At 36.2% G+C, this 20934-nt stretch overlaps 1 protein-coding gene across 2 annotated transcripts; it reads right to left on the minus strand.

The window, feature by feature from the left end:
* Positions 1–417: 417 nt before the first annotated feature.
* LOC149817733 (squalene synthase 1-like) lies at positions 418–20175 on the minus strand. Of its 2 annotated transcripts, XM_089984753.1 has the most exons (13): positions 19632–20175; positions 17101–17143; positions 16446–16535; positions 15041–15116; positions 10144–10213; positions 6684–6827; positions 6460–6564; positions 6086–6232; positions 2787–2862; positions 1459–1547; positions 861–952; positions 726–771; positions 418–646 (listed from the first exon to the last, which is right to left on the minus strand). In XM_089984753.1, exons 1-13 carry the CDS (start codon positions 19824–19826, stop codon positions 590–592), a joined length of 1230 nt encoding a protein of 409 aa, XP_089840879.1. In that variant the 5' UTR covers positions 19827–20175; the 3' UTR covers positions 418–589. The 2 variants fall into 2 exon arrangements, with proteins under 2 accessions (XP_089840879.1, XP_089840880.1); XM_089984754.1 differs by lacking the exon at positions 6086–6232 and having other exon boundaries at positions 19632–20015.
* Between the last annotated feature and the right edge of the window lie 759 nt (positions 20176–20934).

Here is a 20934-nt window from a genome sequence, read left to right on the forward strand (position 1 = left end):
TGTAGAATTTGATATATTTCTTGATACTTACAAAAAAACACTAAATTTTGAAGATAATATGGTCATTTTCTTAATAAAATATCCCTTAAATCTTTTTTCACCTATCAAACTTTCTTTAAGAAAAACCAGTTTAGCAAAAGAAAACAATGGTTTCATGTCAAAGTGGGAAAGACACGAGTCTCACATTTCTTTCATGTTTCAAGCATAAGTGGAAAAGATTGGATTTGGATGTCATATCACACACGCATATACAATGGTTTTTAGCTTCCCCTCACTTGGATTCAGGTGCCCTCTCAATTTTTAAGAATAATCAAATCTACACTCTCATCTCTTGTCCTAAAAAGAGTTGTCTCAATCCAGTGTCCATCTGATATGCCATGCAAGGAAACTGCCCAGTGCCTGGTACGCCATTTACTAGAAAGAAAAAAAGAAACAAAACTTGATTCTTACGCATGTTACATTAACTTTGGTACAATCCATCATGAAGAAACTCTAATGGTCTTCATTTTTGTGCTGCAACTCAACAAATAAAATATGACATTCCATAATGAACGGAATTGAAGACTTTCATAACCATCAGAGCCGATCATCATTTGGAGTATAGAAATGCAATCAACATGGCAATGAGCATTATGACCAGCATCATCTGTCATTATAGGTAATGAAAAGTGAGATAAATCAAGCATCACAACAAGAACTAGTTTCCATGAAAACTTGAAACTTACAATGAACGCAGTTTGCTTTGATTGCTTCTCATCCAAGTAAATTCGCCTGAAACATCAGATAGAACAAGACCATAATGACCACTCTAGACTAGCAAAGAATAGTGAAATTCAAACGGAGAAGGGAAGGGTACAGACCTTTCTTTCAGTAACCCGGATGCCCTGCAAACGTTCTGTACCTTTTCTGTCAATTCAATTGTTTGTAAAGCATTGGGATCGTTTTTTTTAACCTGCAAAGTTGCACACACTTCTTAAAAGAGTCTTCAGTTACAAAACAATGACATTTTGCATCTTAGTTAAGTCATTCATAAGCACGCTGCATAGAAGCTTTCAAGGATCATAGAAACACAGAGGTGGAAATTATTGCAGATCATTGATCAGGTTAAGCACGGAAAAGAGATCAATTCCTTAGTAAATGAACATATGAAGATGATACAACCAGAGAAATTGCCAAAGACAACATATAGGTATGCCATTGCTGACTGTGTATGACTTACAGAACAAGATGATGAATTGCAAATGCAATCTCAAAGCAATGTGCTATGTAATAGAAAAGATCGAAGCAAAAGATGAAAGAAAAGAAAAAGCCAGAGAGATCGGATAATCATTAATGAACAATAAACCAGTTAGTAATGAAAAAAAAAATGTGACACCAATAAACATGTTTTAACAAAATCCAGGTTTTCAGAGGCTATAACATCACAAGATAAAATCTTATGAGAAAAAGAATGTATACCTTGGACTGCAACAAGGAAGAAAAATCGAAAAAAGCACCATATACATCAGCCATTGTCCTAGTTTGGTCAAGTACCTTCGCTACTAAACCTGAAAACCCATCAAAAGAATTTAGAAATGACAAACGGATTTATCTACACAATTTTGCATGTGTTGCATAAGCTATTCGCTCTAACTAGCATTTTAAGCATCAAAATATTACCTCATTTTAAAAGAACATACCCTAATAACCAAAACATGCATATATTATTGCTTCAACAAATTTGACATTGTTTTCAAGTTGAAATCAAGAATGCCATATTTATCAAATATCAGAATCCTTTGGATTACATTTATCTCCACTCTTACGTTTTTCAAGAACAGTAGAACCTTTATAAATTCCTGCAAACCAGGATACTTGGTTTTATTTATCCGGTATATAGCACCTACCTTTTGAAAGTACATCTTGTTTTTTTTTCATAACAAAAGTACATCTTGTTGAACATCCTCTTTTCATATAAACAGCCCAAAAGTTACAGATTCATGAATTTGTAATTATAAAATGGACTTGGAGAAAAGTAAGGTCAGGAATTGCATGGATGAACAGATGCTGCCTAAGATCATACATCCATAAGAAAACATATGTATGCACATACATTGTTTTCCACATCAATATAGTCATAAAATTATTTAAATATCAGAAATTAGAAAAGATTTATGGACTGTGAAAATCAACTATGCCTCAGCTTAATAAAATCGAACCTAGTGGTCTAAGTCTTGATTCAGCCTTTGAATGTTGGTACGGATGTACACTTTATGCTTAAATCCATCACTGCACTGTATGTTTATTTTCCATTTTTTTCAACTAAGGCAATGGACATGGCTTATTTTAATAAGTACATGTATGTGGGCGCTAGCATGTGCGTGTGCGTGTGAGTGTGTGTGTGTATGCATGCACAATTGCACATACATATGCATGTGTAAAACCTTCTCCACAGAAATGTGATGCTGATCCATGTTTTATCATAATGAACCAAAACTGGACCAAAGTTGGTGATGTAGAAACTGCTTTAAACAGGTTCTCAGATCATGACATTTAGTTGATGAATTTTCTTTGCAAAAAAAAAAAAAACAATCTATGAAGCTTCTGTCCATCTGAAGTGAATTCTGAGTGACAGTAAGACAAGGCATTCATAGTTTGTAAAACAATGCACAAGTACAACAGATAAGATCTCTGGATTCCAATCTATGCTACACCAAGCAGCTAAAATGAAAAGCGTGCAAAATATTAATGATTTTGAAATGCATCCAAGTGTGAGTTATTGCATAATGATACGATTCATTTCGTACCACGTCTCATTTTGACAACTCCTTGGAAGACTTCAACGTTATTGTAGCATAAAGTTAATGTTCCGACAGCCATGATCTGAAAGATGAACCAAATGTCAGTTTCCATGCAAGAAATCACCTGGTAAATAGAAAATTTAACCAACATTTCAGTAACATTTACAAAGGCTGCTGACCTGTGCAATCAAACAAATAAACCAACTTATGCACAAACTAGAGCCCTGATTGGATGAATTTATGCTTATTGTTTATAAACAATAAACATAACTGACATTTATAAATAACTATTATTAACTACCAAAAAGAAAAACCTTTGGTTGCAAAAATAATGATTGGAATCCACCTCCATTCCACCTGGTTGGTGTCAGCAATGTACTTCCCAATGGCATCCCAAGAGAACAGCAGCACTTAGAACCCACACCACACCTTGTTCTAAATCTTCATTTCCACCAGGACCATCATCATCCTAGTAACCACCTCCACCAAAAGTTCATCCCAACCAAGTTTGAACCAGCACAGTGGGGTCCTCCTTACCATATCTGGTGTGCAGCTTACTCTCAGTCTGTGTCTCTCTCTCTCTCTCTCTCTCTCTCTCTCTCTCTCTATATATATATATATATATATATATATATATATATATATATATATAGGTACGGGTATGGGTGCGACACTGGTGCGGAGCAATTTCAAAATTTTTGGACACGTATGTATATATATATATATAACAATAATAAGGTTGTAAATTTTAAAGCAAAAATAAAAAAGTAATTCTATTGAAGTAACAACACAAACTTACCAAAATAAATGGAAAAAAATAGACTCGGTCAAAGTTGACTGAGTCCAAAATGTGGACGGACTCGGCCCCAATGCGTTGACCGAGTCCGACACTTAGTTGACCGTGTCCGAAGCCGCACCCATGTCCGCACCCGTGTCGGGGCGTGTCAACGCGGGTGCATTGACCTTTTGGCAGAGTCTGTGTGACTTAGATATATATATGGTTAATGTTTGCTACCCTCTTGGGTAAAGAATCCCTTAGTAAAAAACTGCAATATTTTAAAAATTTTAAATTTTTAATGTTTTTGGTACATCTAACCCTCCAGATATGATCTACATGTTTGGGTTGGTAGAAATCAGTGCTTGGAACATGTAATTCCAATTGTATATAAAGATTTTGCAGCGGTTGAAAAATCAACAGCCTACAATGTACCAAATTTTCAACCCTCATAAAATCATATTATGCCGAAAAAATATGGTCCAAGAGTCTATTCCTACTATTTGACCCCTGCTAAACACATCCATGGGGTTAGATTTGGTCAAACAACCTCCTAATATCAGTTCCAATTAGAGGGTCCTTACCCACGAGGGTACCAAACACTTTCTGATATATATATATATATATATAGAATCGGGCGTATCACCGGACGCCTTTGGTGTCAGACGCACCAGAGGCATCCACGTGTTTTTTTTTGCATTTTTTTACTTTTAGCGGCAGTCCAAGACAGCCACTAAAAGTCAAAAAACATAAAAAAAATGCGCTGCTGATCGCACGGGCGATCAGCAGCGCGCTTTCATCCGACATTACGCCCTACTATATATGTGGGAAAATATTTGTTGCTAATAAAGGTAAGGAACTAATGAGCTATAAATCATATGTGCAACTTGTATCAACTCAATCTAACCACATAGATGTGTTCAACATGGTTTGTTTGCTAAGGATCAAGCCTTAGATTGTGCTTTTCTGGTGTAAAAATGTGATCTTTTGAGTTATGAAATTTTGGCACATTGTGGGCTGTTGATTTTTGGGTCCCTTTAAAAACCTAATTACTTGTCATAATCACATGATTCAAAACAAGTTTCCTACTAAACAAACCATGTAGATCACATCCATAACAATTGATCTACAAAAAAATGAAATTTTTTGAAGAAAAGAGTGATTTCTACTCATTAGTTTCTTGCCTTCATTAGTAGCCTATGTCACACGGACTCGGCTCCAAGGTCGCCGCACCCGCGTCAACACGCACCGACACGGGTGCAGCTCGGACTCGGTCAACCCGACCCTGGGTGTGGTCAACGCACCCAGGGTCATTTTGGTCCATTTTTTGGAAAAAAAATTTTTTGATTTTTTTTTTTTTTAAATTTTCTGGGCTACAGCTGTAAGGAAAAAAACCCATCACAACTAAAAAACCTGTACACTTTCAAGTTTTAAGTACAGAATGGGCACAACTCAAGTTTTTGTGGTTTTTTCCTGTATGAAGAAAGTGAATTATTACAGTGTATGAAGAAAGTGCCCAAAAGTGAATTATTCCTGTATGAAGAAAGTGTACAGAATGCCTTCACAACTCATCACTTGTCCCCTAATGGGCACAACTTTGACCGAGTCTTATATATATATATATATATATATATATATATATATATATATATATATATATATATATATATATATATATATATATATAGCCGAGTCCCCGTGTCCAAAATTTTTGAAATTGCGCCGCACCCGTGTCGCACCCGCACCCGCACCCGCACCCATGTGACATAGTTAGTAGCCAATATTTACCCTATATATATAGAGGGAGAGAGGTCTTTGTATATAACTTTTATTCTTTTCTCATTCAGTTATTGTAACATTCTATCAGTTGTCAAAGACTTAGGAATTTAGTTAGACAGTGAAAGATACACCAAACTATTCTGACCTTGTGATAGTACAAATGATTGCATTTTCTCACTCATCTTCAGATGAAACTTTGAATTCTTAGCTGATTGCACCCAATACCACCATTATGCAAGCTTCAGCTATTTAAGATCTCAGTTCTAGTTAATTTTAAATTCAATGTTGAATGACAACACAAGAAATTATTATATTAGAAAAAGGACAGTAATAAACAAGCACACAGGACTATATTATATTTAAAAAAGGATAAAATAATAAGCAAATAAAGATGACTATCAACCAGTCCACGTAATATATAGAAATAGTATCGGATGAATTTCAAAAAACTACCTTTGTACAACAAACAGTAAAAAGCTTAAGAATATTAAAATTACATACAGAAAAAGTGAAGCAATTAACCATGAGGGTGACCCTTGGCACATTAAATTTGCATGTGATTCACCCAATATGTGCACATGCAACTTGAATAAGTCAATCAGAAGATTGCAAAAACAAGAGGCAATCAAAACACAAAAATGTGTGCATCTTGAAGATCTCTGCCTTTGAAAAATATAATGGCTGTAAGATCATTTAAGCAGGAACCCCTAAACAAACAATGTACTCGATATGGCCTAGAATAATTTCAGACCTGAGGAATAGCACAAAATGCAAAGATGGCAGGATCTCGTAAAGCAGCCATGTATCTTAAGCAATCTTCCATATGCATTAATGCATTGGTCACCATCTCATTCAAGCATTGCACTGCTACGAATGAGTTCTCCTCATATTTCAAGTCCTGGACAAAATGTTACAAAATTATATTCAATTGGCACTTAAGTAATCATTCCATGTCTATAAGACATGGTTCAAGAAGCTCCAGAAAATTCAAGTGTTTCATAATAATATTTAATTTATAAGCACACATCAGCAGTAATTTGTTTAACCAGGTCATTAACTAACAAGAAATAGAAATACAGCACAGGAGATGCCATCATCATGACGTCTCCAGATTTAGTAACTTACCTCAAGTTTATTTACATATTTATTCCAGATTTGGCGAGGCCAGAACATCCGTGACTTTGGTATTTCATTAATATCCTCCAAGTAGTCTCTTATAATATTGGTTTTCTGCTAGTAAAAAAACAGTAATGTTGAGCACAAAATTACAAATTTACTACTTCATAATTGCAACTGAAGAATGTTGCCAGTTTTAATAAATTTCCTCGATCAAATGTTCCAAAATCAACCTGAAGGAACAAGCCCATTGAATTTGACAGATGGTCAGGAGCCATGTCTTCCAATCCAGAGGCATGGAAAAGTTTGGAAAGTCCCAACCCGACTAGTCCAGCAACATAATGGCAATATTCATCATAATCACTAATTGTTTCAACCTACAAACATTAAAAGAGAGGAGGGACAGAGAGGAGTCAGTCAATCACCTCAAATAGTATCATTTCACTGATGACTAAGTTTCTATTTGAATGGATAACTTATCAGCTACAAGAAGTAACATTTATTAACAAAAGCAGAAAGAAAATTTCTTTGGTCTTTCAATTTGAATATTTTTACTTCTCTTTTATTAAAAAAAGGTTGCAAGATAAATAGTAGAAAGACAATAAAATATGACCCAAAAATAGGGCTCGGAAACGAACCGAGCAGTTCGTGACTCGGCTTGGTTCAGCCCGCCATGAACTTTCCAACAATACATGGTTTAGAAGAAGAATGTGAATGCAAATGGGTGCCATATACATTAGTTTTAAAGCCATTTTTCAAAAAACATGGTCAGTGAAGCAGGTTTAATGTAAAGCATCAATGTATGTCATCCTTTTGTTTTTTAAACACAAGAAAAATAGTCCCATATTGAAGGAGACACAAGAGTAAAGGACCTCTCTCTTTCTATATAATGAGGGTCTACCAAGCCTTCTTGGGGTGTGGAGTCCTTTTAGAAGGCATGTGAACTGACTTTTTAGGCTTCTCAAAAAAGGAAACTGGTGAAAAGACTGGAATGTCCTTTTGTAAGTTAAAAACTTTTTTGTTTGATTTTTCTAAAATTGGACAAGAATGTCCAAAAATGTGTTTGACCATGTCTGATGCAGTCAAACATGTTTGACTGTGTCGGATGCAGTCAAACTCGTGTCCAATGCATGTCATATGGATAATTGAGTCGTATCACGTGTCCGCGCGTGTCATGGCAGATTCGTGGTCAAATAGTGTCTCTGTGACATAGCTCCATTCTATTCAGCATGATTTTGATGATTCTAGGACATCTTACTCTGTTAATCATTTTTTTAAATCAAAGATATATCTTGTGAGACCAAAGGGAAACACACAAATTGTTTTGATTGACCTGTATATCTGATGTATCAATGAGAATGCAAATTCAGTGATGATAAAGATTGCAGAAATTTCTCTAAGTTTCTCTCATCTCTAGCCCTTAGATTGAATGACAAATTTACACATTTTTCATCATTATCATCAGCGTTACCTCTCACAAGGCATGGGGATGCAAAAAAAATCAGTATCTAAGTTATCCGACCAAATCAAGGTTATTTAGTCAGGGTTTCAGACCCCTCTCAATCCAAAAATGTAGTAAGAGTTACTCATATTTGTTAGAAGTAAACAACCCTAAGTCAAAGAAACCAAACTGGTCCAGTAATGCTGCATTTGGTCAGGCCATATTTTGTTCTCTAATTTAATGCAAACAATTACAGCCCCAGCAAGGGGAACAACAAAGCCATCCTTCGGATACTCAGCCATGACAAGAAGGCATTAGAATAAAAGCAGCAATTAAAAAATATATTGGTGTTATAAACATTCAACAACACAAAAGGTAGTAGGAAGGATAAACAGGAAGAGATGGCATGGCAAAGCAACATCAACACAACAAAGAACAGATTGACAAAATCCAAGAGGATGAATAGAGAGAGAAAATAGTAGGACATCCAAAGAGAAGAGAGAAAATTAGCCATGAGATGCATGTTAAACCCTAAAAAACAAAAATCAGGTTATTTTATTGATCAAAAGAAAAAAACTAGAGGGGATAGAAAGGTACAAATCCAAATAAAGAAGTGAAATAATTGGATTCAACAAAAAATTAAAAGAAATAAGTCAGTTGGATGAAAACAAAGAATTACCAGAACAGGTTTCAGAAGGCTGGGAATGCCATCTGACCAAACAACTGCTCAAAAGATATTGAATTCTTTATAAAAGAAAGTACCCAATTGAATAAACATTATCTTGGTCTTTTCAGAACATGGTCACCTATATCGTTCAAGGAAATTTCTTGGAGAGGGTTTTTCTCAAAGATATCTTCAAGAAGTGACTTTTCTCAGGAAGATCTCAGGAAAATCTCGAAAGTTTTAAAAATTGAAAAAAATAGTGAATAAGAGAAAAGGCAAGAATAGTTGGTTTCATAGTGTTTTTCTTACAAAAATATAAAGAAACAACTAGAAAAGCTTTTAAAATATAAAAGAAACAGAAAAACATACTTAAAATATAAAAAAATATTGTTTTTAATATCTCAGGAATATGTCTGAGAAAATATCATGATATTTTTTATGCTAGCGATATTTTGAAAATATCTTTTCAAGAAAATATCGGCTGACCTTGAAATACCGATAATATCGCGATATTTTCAAAATATCAGTGATATTGGTGGCACTGTTTCAGAACTATTCCAATATTTTATTAAAAGAACTACTGATATCAGCATGTGATGTCAGTCATTAATGTGGCACATATAAGCTACCAAAATATAGATGAACATATTGGTGCTGGATATAAGCAAGACTAAGAACTGTAGTCAAATACCAAAAAAAGGCTCCAACACATTTTAATGAAAAAGAAAAGTAAATGATGCAAACCTGATTCCAACGATGAGATTACAAATACGTGTGTCAGATCCTATGGAGGAGGCAAAGGAAAAACACCCATGGAAACAAACAATATAATGAACACATAAAGAAAAGTAAAAAAATATAATAACACACAAAGAAAAGTTAATCAAATATCAGTTTTCACAAGCAAGAGAGATATACATATCCTATGTCTATGGCTATGGCTACAGACTTAAAGGTTGGAGCATCATAACTATGAAAGAAAAGGATGGAGCACATGTCCAATGTCATCATTGGCTTGTTCATTTTTTCTTCCTTCTTACTTATCCAACATATGCTTCTTATTCTCTTTAATTTGAATTTTCTTCTATCCTTTTATGTCTTTCCTTTCCTTTTGGCATCTCCTTACATAACTGTCATTTTTTGTATTTTCTTTTCCTGTTTTTCCAATATTCTTTTTATGTTTATTCTTCCTGTTCTGGTATAAGCAAAAAGTAAGAGTGCATTTTTTATGTGGAGGCAACTTGAAGAAAATGAGGCACCATTTCAATGTTATTTGACTAAAGTGATAAATGTTTGAAGTTAAGGTACCAAAAGTAAAAATAAAGGATAATCTACAACAGAAAAATTGAAATGTTTTTTAATCTTGAGAGAGAAGCAATAGAGTAAATGACAGTTATAGTATGAACCAACATATTATAGAAGCAAACAGGCAACTAAATAACTATAGCAGATATGTAATACAATGGACATTATGCGGCTTAAGTCTAAGCCAAATATTACGGGTCCAAAAGAAGAAGAAGAATTGTTTAGAAACTTTCAATACCTGCCAATGAATCATTTTTAGTGAAATACTGTGCACGCTACTTACCTCCATGCAAATGAATTTTGCCATTCCTGCACCCATTCTTTTGGTAATATCTTCAATTGCCTCTTGATAACTGACCAAATATTCACGAAGCAAATGAAATTAGAGAACTGCACCTATAAGAAGCAAAATAGCATTTATTGTTCACCAAAGATTCATCATAAAACAGTATGACTCTTTATATCTAAAGGGTTTCTGAAAATCCTTCTTGAAGACCATTATAATGGACATGACTAAGCATATAAATATGTAAAAAGAATGACAACAGCAAAAGACAATAAATATAATACACTAATCAATTCAAACATGGAGCTCCTGTTGCTAATACTACAGTATATAAAAAACTCACTAGGAATCTGACACAATTATTTTGAGACTAGTTACACCATATGTCATGAACTTGGTAGATTAGTTTAAGAGTGTCCCTCGATCTTTGAATTTGGTTAATCTTTGCTATTGTTCCTCATGTCCTTCGACACCATGGATTATTATGGATTATAAATTCTTTCATTTACTATGTTCATTGGAGTTTGGATCATATATGGATTTAGACTTTCAGGGTCTGCAGACAATAGAAGATATGCAAGAAGGCTTTGCATCTTTCTTGGAGGTTCATTGCCTTCCTGGACAGGAAAAAATCTGGTCTGCGTCCACTAAGGCAGAATAGCTAAATGTAAATCAAGATTTTATAGCTCAGTTAGCCTCAAGATGTTATGGGTTTGGCTTTTTTTTTAAATCCCCAGGCATTACGGTAATAAAAGTGTTTAATTTGTTAAAACATGGTTCATAAGAATAGAATGTAAAAGTCTGCCACTATGTTTATAAAGATTCTTAGCTGACTGTCTCACTTCCATATGCTTTTCCAAAGTGTCATCCATCCTTAGCAGACAACCAAGGAAGATTACAAATCCATACATGAAAACCTGGACTTCCGTATAATCTGTTATAAAATATCCTCCCATTTCTTTCTGAGTAGATAAGTTTGAAGCTTACTTAATTTCACTAGGCTTTAAGTAGGGGCATGAAAGCATGATCATGCAGCTTCACATCATGCAATATATTGGCTCCTTTTACTTGCAAATATATAGGTTTAGGAGCAAGTTTACCTCTATGTCCCTCCCCTTATGTTCTTTATACCTTTTACTTATACCTTGTACTTATACCTCGTACTTAGGTACTTTCCTTTTGTGTTTGTTCAACATGTATGAAGCGATTCACATGCATCTATCCATAATACTCTTCTCATAATCATCTCCAGCTTGACAACATGAATATGCATTAATCAAAGAGCTTGTAAAGAGCATTGAATTAACTTGCATTAACCATCATGATATGATTTTCCTACTGCCGCATGACTGTATACATTCACACAGATGCAAATATGCATGCCAATGTCACAGAAGTATTTCAGTAACAACAAATACTTGCTTGTATGCATGCACATTTGCAGAGATAGGGGGACCACCCACAAGTAGATTGAGGTTGGTCCCCCTATCAGCACATTTGATCCCCAAAATGAGGCAATGAGCTGATCTCAACCCCAGTTCTTGAGTTCTATAAGCAAATTACCTAAATTTGAGCAAGCTTAGGCTTGATGCTGTAGCCACACAAATTTTGAATGAGTCATTTCATATCAGCAGTCACATGCCAAAACTCAATGTTTCAGCCTATTTCAAAGTTATGCTAACTTCAAATTCAATTTTGGCCTTCAAAATGACATCCGCAAGATTTTTGTCTAAAAGTTCAATTAAATTAGAGAATCCTAGCTTTTCAATAAGCCAAAAATCAGGTTAATACGACATCGGAGTATAAAGTTATGACTAAAACAAGGTGACTTGTTTAGTAAAAATCATGTCTTTCAGGTAAGACCCACTTTGAACGTATTTTTGACCACCAAAATGATCGAATTTGGTTTTGCACTTAAAAGATGAATTAAAGTTGATGATGTCTGCTTTTCAACACATCAAAAATCACCTCAAGCAGATATCCAGATAGAAAGTTATAACCGAAACAAGTTAACTTGTCGAGCCAGTTTCCTGACGACAATCAGAATTGTCGTGAATAACTTTCAATAACGACAAATTAATTTGTCGTTAGCAGCTTCCAATAATGACAATTTGGTTTGTCATAGAAGGAATTGTCGTTAGTATCGAAAATTGTCATTAGAAATTTTCAATAATGACAAATTAATTTGTCTTTAGCAACTTCCAATAACGACAAATTAAATTGTCATAAAAAAATGGCGTTAATACAATTGTTGTTAGCACTTGCCGATAATCTTGAAACATGTGCCCTTTGGATAAAATCGCTCACTCACCTTCCAAACTTGGAATGGAATATTCTGAGTCTAAAACCCCTTTACAAAAATAAAACCTCTATCCAAGGTAACATGCCTTAGACAAATCTCAGCCTTTCATTCAAAAACAACTTAATAAGAATCGTCCATCCCAATCTAGACTGCGTCCAGAGTTTTGAATCCCAGATACGCAGAAAACATATCCAGATCCCCCCAAAAAACTATAAATAAGGGGCTAACACCCCCCCCCCCCCGCCACCAATTTGAGATATGGTCTTTGTCTCTCCTAGCAGCCTTGCTCTGTCAAAATTCCTATAAAACCTAGCTTAGCTCAAGCATATATCGAGTCTAGTCTAGGACTTAGATCCCCTATCTCACACCTATTTCAGAGTCCATGCCAAGCCGAAGTGCTGCCCATCCTCCCACACTCATCAATGTAGAAAGGGATACCTAAACCCAAGGTAAGATTTGGTTATTTTTAATCTTTATTTTATTTATTTTATGTGTTTTTATAAGTTTTGATAGCTCCTAACATTTGCATATCTTTGTTGTTTTCATGGGTTTTTGAGTTTTTGTGGTTTTCATCACCAAACTCATCTTTTTTTAGGCTTGCGTACGAGATATGTGCTTTAGCAACGCCACCGCCCAAAAAATGAAGATCCGAGGTTCTTGGTTCGGCTGATCTTTGCTCAACAGAGGAGGAAAAGCATGTGACCTTGAAGAACAATCCCCACATTCATCCTAAGTTTGGATCCGGTTTTGGATCTATTTTCTAAAAAAGTATTTTTTTTGTGTGGAAGCCTTGTGTTCTTTTTGTTGTTTTCAAAAATCCAAGAGGGTATCCACATATGTATGTTCATGTACATCTATCATACATAAAATATTGTGCTTTAGCCCAATTGTTTAGGCTATTTTACTTCGAAGAGGCTTGAAGTCATTGGCGGAGCCAGGGGTGGGCATGGGTGGGCGGTCGCCCACCCCAGAATTAGAAATAGGAAAAAAAAATTCTTCTGACGATGTTAAAGAAAGAATATGCGTCCATGTGTCTTTTCTTCTGACGATGGTAGTGCTAATCTTTTCCTTTAATTTTTTTTACCTTATTGAACTGTGTAAAAACTGCAGAAGAGACTGGTTATTAGTTCGTGGGAGTTGGAGTTCTCTCTTGTGAATATTCAACTAAGATCTGTATGTTTTTCCCCAGCTTCTTCATTTGTCATTTGTTCTTTGTGAAACCGTGTAACCTACGTTTATAGGGAACCCGACTCCACTCATCCCTGTATCATCCTCTGTGGTCATAACTCCTTCTGGGATCTCATTGGTACTAAGTTGTTTTGATCAATCTGGCCCTATCGATGGGTTCAGCACGGTTGATTTAATAGAAATCAATCTTTTGATAGTGTTCTTTAAAAAAAAAAAACATGAATTTAAGTTTATTTTGACAGTGTTCTTTAACCAAAAAAAACCATGTTTTTATTTATGGTTATTGATTTTTGAATCAGCAAAAAGTCCTGCACATAAGTCGGATTCTGTCTATTCAAATGTCGATCTTCACTAAATGGATGATGTAGATCACATACACAGGGTCCAATTTGATGAAAACAACTTGCATCGATGAGGTCCTAATCACAGGAATGGCGATATGGATGACTGGAACCTAAATCTGGTTATGGGTGCCATGCAAAACACTATGCTTGCTTCACTAAATGGAGGAAAAGAGGGATTGTAAGTGTGTTGTAGCCTGACCACGGGCAGGCCGATGCCATGAAGGCCCTCAGAATGATGAAACCAGATGGTACCATCAACTTGATGGCCATCGCCTTCTCCGGCCAGGGAGGCCGCTTCTAGAAGAGCATGTCAGATCTATCACGCACAACCAAATTTTCCTCTGACGATGGGTGGGCAAAAAATTTCTGGCTCCGCCACTGGTCCGAATAAATGGATCGTCCTTCAAGACCATAGCATTGTCCTCGGGACCCGAAGTCTGCCCACCCAACGAAAAACTTCTGGCTCCGCCACTGCTTGAAGTGCAAAGAATTTATGGCGACTGATGAACATGAATTATATGCCTTTAGGTAACATAGATCCAGTGTACCTAGAGCTACACCTAACCCCTGGAATATGTTTAACATGGTCTACTTTCTGTTTTGGCCTTCTGGGGGGCTATATCATAGCATATTGACTGTAAGGTTCACTTGTGGAGAGGGTAAAATGCCAATGGACAACATAAACCATAGCCAAGAAATAGCCCAAATCATCATCTTGGACTCGATCTTAGCACACATAAACATAGCACATGTTGTTGAAGGTGTCCCATGTAGCATTTAGCAAATGGATCTACACAAACTTATGGTCTCGATCATTTTAACATGTTAATAACATGTAGCTAATTAGAGGTTGAACCAGTCTAGATCCAACCAGTAACTATGAATATTTCAGACTATTAAATCGGAAAAGGTTTATATTGATAATTAACGTAAACAATGATGATTGGCTTAATTAGCAGCCTCCACATCAATCAGTAAAATAGAACCTTGAAGAACGAGAAACTACAGCATGGATTTAATAGTTAACAAGAGCAAATATTGCAAGAGTAACAAAAATAACCTTCTCCCAAGCTCCAAGAAGGCAGTTGAAACATGGTGAAATTGATCCATGAGGACTTTGTAGTGCTTTGTTCCACCTAAACATGAAACATCAAGATAAAAAAGACATCATGATTAAATGATTTAATTGCATGTGAATATTTTTCATTTTATAAACTTTGGTATTATTTAATGCACCCAAAAAAAATGCTGCTGAAAAAGATATAAAGAACATGTGTTTCCAACTTGCAATTATGCTGTTTTGTTGTAGCACATATTGCTTTTTTTTTTCGTTTTCCCCTTTCATCCAAAAAAAGAAAGCAGCAAACACCATAGTCAGAGGTCAGTGAATGTCAGAGCAGCATGACCATATAGCCTTTATGTCTCTAATTCTGAAAGGAATACGTAAATGGCAATCACTTTTTCACTTGCTAGTAAGGAAGATTACTGCTAACCATGAATTTAATCTACTCTGTGTGGCACCAAGGCACTAATCCTAGCTTTAATAACACCTATTTATAAATCTAGTCTCATTAATCACTATAAGTAAATCGATCCAGTGCAAGCACCAAGGCCCACGTGCAGCATTAACTTTGTTTCTGGCCTTGGGGAACAAGCTGCTCATTCAAGAACTCTTGCAGCAGATGGGCATCACCTTAGTGAACCAGTACTATATTTGTAAGAAAGATGTAGAAATGATTTATCATCTGTTCACCAAATGTAAGCTTGCTGCAACTATTTGGAGGCAAACCTCAAGGTTGTTTAGGAAACAGAAATTTCAGCACCGCAATAATGCCCTTGGTTGTGGTACAAAGCATATTTAAAACATTGCTTCCTAACAAAGTCCAATGATACCCTTGGTTGTGATATGAGGCATGTTTAAAACAAGACTGCAATAATAAACCATATCTATCCATCAATGTCGACCAGATCCACTAGCTAGGAAACATTTACTTATGTTGAAGGCTCCATGAGGCACAAACTACACCCTACAAAGTAAGTTGAAACTAGATATGCAAAAACCCATATATGACAATCCTGAGCAATAAAGTGAATTCCCTGCTTCAATGACTAGTTTAATCTTTCATATGTAACATCCTTGTAAGCTGCATATTTAAATTCTTCTACACCATCCAACTTGTTTATTTGTACTCAAACTAAAAGGTAAGGGACCGCAAACACAATTCACATGTGGATCTAATATCATTGCTATGTGGGTTTTTTGCCTATCAAGGGTGACATTTTTAGAATATAGCCATGATAAAGTTTTCAGTTGAAGCATGCACAAGACATTGGACTCACTTTAGTACATAAAATACCAACATTACATTCCATATTGTCCCACTAGAAACAAGAAAAAAGAGGCAGGAACAACATTGTTACCAAAAGACAAAGAAATAGCAACAAATGATTTTACAGAAGCTTACATGAAAAATGCCAAGTGCTATCATATACGTTACTATGAAAAGATTTCAAAATTGGTACTTTCACATCAGAAGGTATGCTTGTATCATCCTCTGTACAAGGAAAAGTATAAGTAACATCAGTCTCAGAACTGCATAATAAACACTCAAAGAAGACTAAAACCAAGTGACAAAAAGAAAACAAGAGAGATACCACAATCATGAGGGTGAAATTCCAGTCATCACATCTACTTTCAAACTATGAGTGCATATCAAGTATTAACCATAGTGATCAAATTGATAATTCAACAAGTTGGAAAGGACCATGTTATAATTAGGTTAGCAAGGAATTATCATATTACTTCCCTATATTTTCTTGTCATCATCGTCCAACATTCTCTTGTTCTGACTTTTCTTATTTTTAACACCATTATTTTGCTGCTTTTAGATTGATAAAATTTGAAGCATAACTTTAAACAAAAAAATTAGCACCAGTACCCAATTCAAAACAATAAAGTAATTACAAAAAAGAAAAAGGATATACTACAAACCCCAAAAAAATCTACATATGATAAAAAAAGGGCTGCATACACTATTCTAAGTTAAAGGAAAAGAAGAAATACTCTGCATAAACTGATATCATATAATATAAAAGAACTGAAGGAAATTGAGAACCAACCAACAGTATCAAGCGCACGAAGAACCAAGTAAAAAATACAGACCTGCAAAAATAGGAAAAACAAGCCTTTGTTAACCAATGTTTTGCTTGTTGAAAGAAACCACTGGATAGAGCATCAATGGAAAAAATAACATGAGCAAAGAGTCTATTAAAAAAAAGGAAAAAGAAAAAAGGAGAGTATAACTCTTCATCAAGAAGATATCAGAACCCAAACACAATAAACCTGCGCAATTGGGAACAAGCTTGAACAACATACCAAAACCTATTTGTCCTAACTCTTAAATATCCTAAATCAAAAAACAAGCAATTTTCAGCAAAACTTATTAGAAACCAAATTTGACTGACAATAACTTATGAATAATTCATCTTTATGTAAAAAGATTCATTCATGTTGTGCGATACCAAATGATCCATCAAAAAGCTAGCTTATTTGTAGGCACCCAATAACCTAAGACTTGATAGAAGGTTGGGGTCTTAACCATTAAGGGGTTAAGCGTGAAGTTACTCACCAATTAGCCTGCTAGTGTCCACTAGAAGTAACTCCATATGTCTTAATATAATAGAATGAATGGAGGATAAGTTAACATTTAATGAAATTTCAAAACTGTGCTGGACATGCATTTGACATTTGGAAATTTGGTAGAAAGCATGTCTATGGGCATCTAATCTTTTCTACTCACAGTCTCAGGGCAGGTTTTTGAACTAGCACACTTTCCATACATCATTTCTCTCCTGGCAAGTACCAATATGACACACCAAGTAAGCATTCCCAGGAAGCCTTGGCTAGCAGGATCCATACATTAGTAAACCAACTGAATTTTATTGGTAGCTTATGTGTCATCCTCGCTCTATGCAATCAGTGACATAAAACTGACTTTTCTATGGAGTCCAAGTCAATCTCAACCAACAAAAAGGATTTCTTTTCCCCTGCCTCTGGAATATGATCAATCGTTATTCAAGTGGCAAGATTCCTGCATTCATCATTACAAGATTTGACAAAAGTCTGTGACCCGTTGATCATCAAAAAAGAAATAAAAACCATCTGGTAAAAATGATAGCAGGCTTGCTTTCCTGACATGTTTGATATGGATAAACCAGAGTTACCGGAAGCTTCTTAGGTAGGTGGGAAGCTCGCTTCGGAAGCGCGATACTCCTCGCTTCCGAAACTTCATGGGAATCTCGATTCCCCCACGCTTCTTCTATGCTTCTCACACACATGGTCTATGCTTCCTATAAGCTTTTCTCACGTTTCTTTTCATGTACATGGTCTATGCTTCCTATATGCTTTTCTCACATTTCTTTTCATGTTTTTCATGTATTTTCTCTCACGCTTTTACTCACTTTTCATGTACTTTCTTTAAATTAGTAACCACCTTTGTTAGATTTTAACAAAAAATTAACTCTTTTACTGAAAAATCATGAAATGTAAGAATGATCAATTTTATTTTAGTTTTTATTTGTTTCTTCTTCGATTCCTATTCAATTACCATATTGCTTCGTTTTTTTTAATATTTTGCTTTTAAATTGATACTTCACTTCCGCTCTCGCTTCCTATAAATTTTAAAATGCTTCGCTTCTCGCTTCTCGCTTCCGCTTCCGCTTCCCGCTTCCCGCTTCCCGCTTCCCGCTTCCGCTTCCGCTTCCGCTTCCGCTTCCGCTTCCGCTTCCGCTTCCCGTATCGTTTCCTGCTTCCGCTTCCTAGTTTGGCAACCTTGGGATAAACAGAGTGAGCGGCCAAGACTCAGCCAACAACAGGATGGAAGTTTTTCCATTCACCTGAGCAAATAGTAACAAAGGCAGAAGACTGGTGACCACTAAAATTTCTCTACAACATTAAAACATCAATAAAAGTTACCAACCAAATAGAACCATTCCATCTTGCGGGCACCAACCCAACATGCAAAGAAAATCTCGACATTCTACACTCTTCAAAAAAATCAAGCAAAACCCATAACACCAGTCAGAAAAAATCAAGCAAAACCCACAAAAATTTAGCAAAAAAAGGGAGAAACCATGAAAAATACATTCCCGAGGAGCCTTAGCTAGGAGGATCCATACGTAAGCAAAGCAGACTAATTTTCTCAATCGTTTATATATCATCCGCTCTCCGCTCCTTCAGTTATGTAAAACCAACTTTTCAATGGCGTCCAAGTTAATGCCTCTTACAATCAACAACAAGATTTCTTTTCCCCTGCCTCCCGAGTACGATCCATCGTTATTCAAGCGATACGGTTCTCGTACTCGTCGTCGCAAGAATGAATGAACAGAACAAAGGAAGAAGAATGGTGAACACCAAAACTCTTATACGACATCTTAGTAACAAAACCAAGTTACCAACTAAACAAAATCGTTCCATCTTGCAGGCACCGACGCAACATGCAAAGTAAATCTTGACAATTCTATGCTCTTCAAAAACACCAAGCAATACCCACAACACCAATCGGAAGAATCAATCAGAAACCTGAAAGATTTAACCAAAAGAACTACGAAGGTAACGGAAACAACGAATTTTACGAAGATGGCAATGGTACCGCGTCCCGGAGCTCCGAACCCAGCTGCTGGATGACAAGGGCGAAGCTTCGGGAGACCTTGGTGAGCATGGTGTAGCAGAAGGCCCAATGCGGCTCGGGCGGGATCTGCTTCTCGGCGCGGCTAGCCGCCATCATCATCTTCACCAGCACCGGCAAATCCTCTGGGTGCTTCAGGATTGCTCCCAACGTACCCATGATCTTCCCCGTCTTCCTCCTCTTCCTTCTTGGTCTTCTTCTGTAGAGGATTAGACACCGAATATAAACAGATACTGTGCTTCCTTACATAGGAACTCAACGCGTTGCATCCACGTACACAAACATGCTCTCTCTCTCTCTCGCACTCTCTCTCTCTCTCTGTCACAATCCGCCCCCGAGACCTAGCCCGCTGGTTCAGCCTCTGTCCATGTCGATGTAAAACTCTGAGAGCTTACCTATCGACCCAAGGAGTCGTCAAGCTTCGGCTTACCCAAGGGATACCCAAGGGATTTGAACCTAGACTGCCTGTCAAACGGTATAAGCCCATCCTACTACGCCAAACCCCTTCAATCTTAACATCACTGTTATTTGCTAAATAACTTTTACTCATTTTTTTAAATATTTAATTAACGACATAGCTGAATGTCAGATGACTCAGAAGGGTTCTGGGCCACTTGTGAATGCCACCAAGTTGACGGGACGTCACTTTAAAACTTACAAGTAGCATCCTTGACTTAAGGTCAAAGCTTACTCCCCACCTCAAGGATTTTACCCACCAGAGGCCAGCTGATATGCAGTCAGTGATGGGAAAGTTTTTTCCTCGAATTATCTAAAAAATAACAACAATAATAATCATAATCATAAAATCATAATCATAGAAATGCTTCAAAAGGATCATGAAGCCCAGTTAGTGGAAGCTTGGATGCACCTGCTTATTCAAAAAACTAAAGGGCAAGTTGGTATTTGGGAGGTGTCATTTTGACGTAGTATTTGAGTTTTTTCTATTTAAGTAGCTGCATCAAGGCACTCCCAATGGTTCGGAACCTTGGGTTTTGCCTGAGTAGACCAAATACCAAGTTATTACAGTAGTTCAGATCCACTTTAAATCTGAATAAAAAACCCTCTTAATACATAAAAAGGGGTTCGGTTCCTATCCCATTAGACCTGACCTGGACCTAGATCCAATTATGTTAGACCCAGTTGTAGGAGTAGTCTTGGTAAGGTTCCCCCTCACCAACAAGAGAAGGGATTAAGAGGATAGGTTCATGAATCAAGTGGACATGTACCTTGGGAAGCTTATGACAAAGACAAATTTGAGAATTAAGAA

This window comes from Nuphar pumila, chromosome 13 (assembly GCF_984573655.1).
Source record: "Nuphar pumila chromosome 13, dmNupPumi1.hap1.1, whole genome shotgun sequence".
In the NCBI taxonomy this organism is placed as follows: Eukaryota; Viridiplantae; Streptophyta; class Magnoliopsida; order Nymphaeales; family Nymphaeaceae; genus Nuphar; species Nuphar pumila.